General features: G+C 38.3%; 1 protein-coding gene across 1 annotated transcript in view; it reads left to right on the top strand.

The window, feature by feature from the left end:
• Nucleotides 1-6,323, top strand: part of RSBN1L (round spermatid basic protein 1-like) — a 114,136-nt gene that overhangs the window by 81,853 nt on the left and 25,960 nt on the right. Inside the window, exon 3 of the mRNA XM_011985454.1 lies at nt 2,905-3,545. Within this exon, the coding sequence (XP_011840844.1) occupies nt 2,905-3,545 (641 nt within the window). The remainder of the gene's footprint in view (nt 1-2,904; nt 3,546-6,323) is intronic.

Raw genomic sequence — 6,323 nt, 5'->3', positions numbered from 1 at the left:
CTTATACTCCTATAAAGAAATACTTCAGACTGGGTAATTTATAAAGAAAAGAAGTTTAATTGGCTTATGGTTCTGCAGGCTGTACAGGAAGCATGATGCTGGCATCTGCTCAGCTTCTGGGGAGGCCTCAGGAAACTTTCAGTCACATCAAATGGATAGGAAAGAGTTCATTGGTAAGTAACGAGCAAGGCAAGGGTATTTTAAGGAGAGAGGAAATGCCTTTGCTAGTAGAATTATGTTTTGTAAGAAATTGTAAATAAATAGTGCAATTTGACCAGAGCATGAAGTACTTGAGGGCACTGTCTTTGGATTCCAGACTGAAGAGATTATAGGTAGACATTGAGAGCTCTTGAAAGCAGTTTAGCTAAGGAATGAATATGATTAAAAGAATATATAAAAATTATACAAAGGTTAATATGGCTCTAGCATTCAGGATGAGAGACAGCTATGCAGCTGTTAGACCAAAAATTAAGACAGTGGCATCAAGGAATTCAGAAGTAATCAAGGATGAGCTGGATAATTCTGTCAAATCATGGAGACACAGGAAAAAATGATTTGAGTAAATATAACTGGATTTGATATTTCAACATTCTGGGAAAGCAAATTAAACAAATTGAAAACAGAACCAGAATTTAAGCAGTAAGAATAATAAGGTGATAAAGGAAAGACCCTGGGCATAGATAATTCTTTTTTTCTTTATTTTTTTCTTTTTGAGATAGAGTTTCACTGTGTCACCCAGGCTGGAGTGCAGTGGCGTGATCTTGGCTCACTGCAATCTCTGCCTCCCATTTCAAGCAATTCTCCTGCCTCAGCCTCCCGGGTAGCTGGGATTACAGGTGTGCGCCACCATGTCCAAGCTAATTTTTGTGTTTTTAGTAGAGACAAGGTTTTGCTCTCTTGGCCAGGGTAGTCTTGAACTCCTGACCTCAAGCAATCCACCCACCTCGGCCTCCCAAAGTGCTGGGATTACAGGTGTAAGCCCCCGTGCCCGGCCGGAATTTTTTTTTTTTTTTTTTTAAATTTAAAAAGTTCTTTTTACTTTGTTAACCACTCAGGGCACAGATTATTCTTTATGAGAAGTTTAGTGGTCAAAGACTTTTAAACAAGGGTTTTGGAGTTGGTGGGAAGGACTTACTTTTGCAAATAGAACGTCTCAATCACTGGAAGAAGAAAGGAAAGAAAGATGTGAAGATGAAAATGTTTAGGTAAAGAAGCGGACTGGGAGAATTTCATTCATGGTAGGTTATCTGTGAAACTGAGATAAAAGATGGAATCAGTGAGTACCTTTTCTCAACCCTTAGTTCAGTGGCTTTCTTATATTATCTTTCTCATGAGGCTATTTACTTGTTTGTATTTTTCTTATATAGAAATGAATATAATGTGATAATATTGTTTATATGTATACTTAGATTCTGTAGCTGTAAAGCCTCTGTGGATTAATCTTTTATCCTTTGGACTTCTACATTTCTGAGCCCAGAATATACTTGATTTTGTTCACAAAAGCTCTTTAACGTACAGGCTACTTTTTTATTCATCTCTTTACCAGTACATGGGTATTATTTGAGCTTAGAACATGATAAATGATTCTGATTTTTGTCATCTCTTTTGTAGTACCTTTTTGGGTCTTACTGTAATTTTGTAAACTGTGGTGGACTTAAAGTAGACTATATTAGATGCAAGAGGAATTTACTAAGAAGGAAATGTGGTAGAAAGCTAAGGAATTGCGTGTTTGTTGCTGTTATATTGCACAACTCTTTTTGTCCCTTTATGATTTATAAATCTCTATGATACTTTGATGCAATTTTTAAGACCTCAGGTAAAGTAAAATTGATGATATATATATCAATGAGTAACATCTAGAGGGCATTGTTTATATTGATCTTTGTTCATCTTTACATTTCTGATTTTCTGCATTTAAAATTTGAAGATTGTTTTCTTTTTTTTTTTTGAGACGGAGTCTCACTCTGTCACCCAGGCTGGAGTGCAGTGGTACGATCTCAGCTCACTGCACCCCCTGGCTCCTGGGTTCAAGTGATTCTCCTGCCTCAGCCTCCCGAGTAGCTGGGACTACAGGTGCGTGCCACCACGGTTGGCTAATTTTTTGTATTTTTAGTAGAGACTGGGTTTCTCGTGTGAGCCAGGATGGTCTTGATCTCCTGACCTTGTGATCTACCCGCCTCAGCCTCCCGAAGTGTTGGGATTACAGGCCTGAGCCACCATGCCCGGCCTGAAGATTGTTTTCTGAAATATTCATTCATCTCCTTATTTCTGTAAACTGTGAGCATTTGCTATATGTCAGAATGGTAGCACACACTGTAGATGTAACTTTGCTCTATGCCTGCCTCTTTCCCTCTCTCCCTCTCTCCCTCCATCTCTCCTCTCCATCTCTCTCTGTCTCTGTCTCTGTCTCTCTCTCTCTCTCTCTCTCTGTCTCTCTCTGTGTGTGTGTGTGTGTGTGTGTGTGTGTGTGTGTGTAGATGAAAAGACTGGCTGGCTGGGTGTGGTGGCTCATGCCTGTAATCCCAGCACTTTGGGAGGCCGAAGTGGGCAGATCACAAGGTCAGGAGCTCGAGACCAGCCTGACCAACATGGTGAAACCTTGTCTTTTCTAAAAATACAGAAATTAGCTGGGCGTGGTGGTGTGCTCCTGTAATCCCAGCTACTCAGGAGGTTGCGTTGAGCTGGGATCCCGCCACTGGACTCCAGCCTGGGCGACGGAGCAAGACTCCATCTCAAAAAAGACTGACTAAATATTGATTATCAGTTCTGTAAAAAATGAGTCCTAAATATATAATTCTGAGTAAATTTTCAGAAGTAAACTTCTTATTTATACAAAACTGTTCCTAAAGCATGGTTTTTAAAGTAATTAAAATATGGAGTTTCAAAAAACATTTTTTCCAACAGGTGGGAAGGAGAAACCAAAAACAAATATAGAAGACTTACAAATTAAAAAGGTAAAGAAGAAAAAGAAAAAGAAACACAAAGAGAATGAAAAACGGAAGCGTCCGAAAATGTATAACAAATCTATTCAGACCATCTGCTCAGGATTGCTAACTGATGTTGAAGATCAAGAAACCAAAGGCATCCTAAATGATAACATAAAAGATTACGTTGGGAAGAATTTGGATACCAAGAACTATGATTCCAAAATTCCAGAGAACAGTGAGTTTCCATTTGTCTCATTAAAGGAGCCACGAGTTCAGAATAACCTCAAAAGGTTGGACACTTTGGAATTTAAACAACTCATTCATATAGAGCACCAGCCTAATGGAGGTGCTTCGGTTATCCATGCCTACAGTAACGAACTCTCCCACCTGTCTCCTATGGAGATGGAGAGGTTTGCAGAAGAGTTTGTGGGTCTAGTGTTCAGTGAAAACGAAAACTCTGCAGCTTTCTACGTGATGGGTATTGTTCATGGGGCAGCTACTTATTTACCTGACTTTTTAGACTATTTTTCATTTAATTTTCCCAATTCACCAGTGAAAATGGAGATATTAGGAAAGAAAGATATAGAGACAACGACTATGTCCAATTTTCATGCTCAGGTAAGAGGTTTTTAGTTTTATTTTACAAAATAACTTTTAATTATATGTTTTTAGATGAATTTCTGTTTTTTGTTCCTAATTAGGTTGAAATAAAAAGGCAAGACTATAATGAAACCATTTGGGAGTATTAAGAGTAAATTACTTTCTTGATGTGAGCATAAGAATTTAAAATTCAATTTTCACTTATGTGTGTGTTTTTTTTTTTTTTTTGCAAGGAGAGAACTTGAACCTAAGGAAATGAATTTAGCCATGCATTTTCCAGTCCTTAAATAGTTTTCTTACCTGGAAATCACCTAAAATTGTCTTCTAACTTTAGAATGCTTTAAGGTACTTAGCACCAGGCCCATCACGTGGTAGGTACTGAATAAATGTAGGCCATTAAAAATATTGTGGTAGGAAGGAATCATCAGTTATTGTGTAATGATGTGTAAAAAGTAGCAATCAGTATATTGAGCTAATTTTCATTTCCTACCCTTCTCTATAGAGAAAGGTAGGAGAATATATATTATTCTGGAAAGCAGACATAATAGAGTCTGCTGGTTCTTGAACTTCAGTGTGGGCCCATCTGAAAGGCTGATGCCATTATTACCCATCCTCAAATTGGGACTGTTCAGGCTGGGAGATTGGCCAGTTATCACATTTATTGATGCTGTAGTTTTTGGTTTTCTAGGAACAGTTTTTGGTTTCTAGGATAACATTCTAGTTTGGAAGGAGGGAAAAAGTAAAGGAAGTCTCAAATGGATCTTAGTGGTAATTTATCCCAACATCTCTCAATTTACAAATAAGTAAACAGACGTAGAGAGAGAGGAGTAAGGTATTAACATTGTCAGCAGTGTCAGGAATAGAACAAAATCTTAATCATCATCCAGGGCTCCTTTCCTTATTCTGAATATATTCCTTTTTTAATGGGTGCTCAAGTTATAGTTTCCACTTTAAATGGTAGTCTGGATGTTCAGTCATATCTACATGTACCCCGCCCCCAATAGCATGAGTATGTTTGGTGTATATTCTGTAGTAGATTGTAGTCTGGAAAATAATGTAGGGGGTGTGTGTGTGTGTATTTTTTTTTTTTTTTTGAGATGGAGTCAGACTGGAGTGCGGTGGTGTGATCTCGGCTCACTGCAACCTCTGCCTTCCGGGTTCAAGCGATTCTCCTGCTTCAGCCTCCCAAGTATCTGGGATTACAGACGTGCACCACCACACCTGGCTAATTTTTGTATTTTTAGTAGAGACAGGGTTTTGCTATGTTGGCCAGGGTGGTCTCAAACTCCTGACTTCGAGTGACCTGCCTGCCTTGGCCTCCCAAAGTTTGGGGATTATAGGCATGAGCCACCTCGTCTGGCCTGGAAAATAATTTTTAATGTGTGTGTGTAGGAATTATTCTCTAACATAAAATGTTTGAGAATTGAAATTTAAATATTTTCTAAGGTGGATAGGGAGCTATAGAGCATCCATTACTAGCCCTGTCATTTTATAGAAACCCAAAATGGTGAGTTACTTGTCTGAGGTTACACCTGAGTTTAATGGCAGAATCAGGACTGGCATCTAATAATAGTGTTCACTATTTATTGAGTACTGACTGTGCCAAGGACTAGTTCTTCTAAGTATTTTATATGTAGTAACTCCTTTAATCCTCTTTATAATCTTATTTTAGCGGTGAAGAAACAGATCTAGTGAGAGAAGAGATAACATGCTCAAAGTCCCTTATCACCTTATCATTCATTTGTCATTTATTACATGTCTCCTAAATGTCCACTTTTATATTGGGCCTCTTGGCTCCCATTCCCGGTTATTTCCACAATATCACAAACTTTCTTGCTTTGATACTATGCAAGTTTGCTTCAGTAATCTTTTAAGTGTGACAGTTCATTGATGTGCATCACATTCATTGATGTGCATCACATTACATGCTTTTCAGATATTTTTTTCAAATAAAGTTAGGAATTATTAATTTTATACTAAATTATAAGAATTTTCATCTAAACTATGTAATATGTACACCATGAAAACTGCTTTTGTTACTAAATAAAATGAGATGCTGGACTTGTTAATCATGGCAGTGTATGCCTGGGTTGTGGATCTCAAGTCCTTGATGAGCCACCTACACTGGTTGTCACCATCTCTTCAGGCTTCTTGGATAGTATATATTGCAAAGAGGAAACTGCAGGCAAATGGATCCTGTTTGTTACCAGCTGTGGTTCTGGCCCCATATCTGTGTGATCTGCTACCCTGGTGACCTGAGCATGTCAGCTGCAGGGACTACTTTTGCTTCTTTAGCTTTAGACTTAAAGACAGGAAAGTGCATGTGCAAGGACCATATTCCTTTTATCATAAGATTCTTCAGATCTTATTCCTGTGAGTGGGGAAGTTGTTGTCTGCAGATTGGGAGGTAGCCTTCGATTTGTCCTTAGACACTGGCTTTATGAAACTGAATGGCATCCAGAAGAGAGAGCAGTAGGAGAAAAATGAGCATGCTTATTCTTGCACAGTTCATTTCTCATCCCTTGAGTTCTCCCAGTTAAAGCTCTCTCAGCCTACATTGAAGTGTCCCCTCCAGGAGGTGATTTTATTTAGTAAACTTTTTATTGAAGTATAATGTATACACAATACATATTATACATATTATAAATATATAGCTTGATGAATCTTCACAGAGAACACACCCATGATTTTAAAAAGCCAAATATTATTAGTAGCCAGAAATCTTCCCCAGACCCTTCTTTATCAGTACTGTGCCAGCCCCCTAATCCCACCACATGAACCCAGGTGATCACTGTC

Source organism: Mandrillus leucophaeus, unplaced genomic scaffold (assembly GCF_000951045.1).
Source record: "Mandrillus leucophaeus isolate KB7577 unplaced genomic scaffold, Mleu.le_1.0 Scaffold284, whole genome shotgun sequence".
NCBI lineage: Eukaryota > Metazoa > Chordata > Mammalia > Primates > Cercopithecidae > Mandrillus > Mandrillus leucophaeus.
The sequence above is the reverse complement of the archived record's forward strand: the minus strand, read 5'-3'. Positions and strand labels throughout refer to the sequence as shown.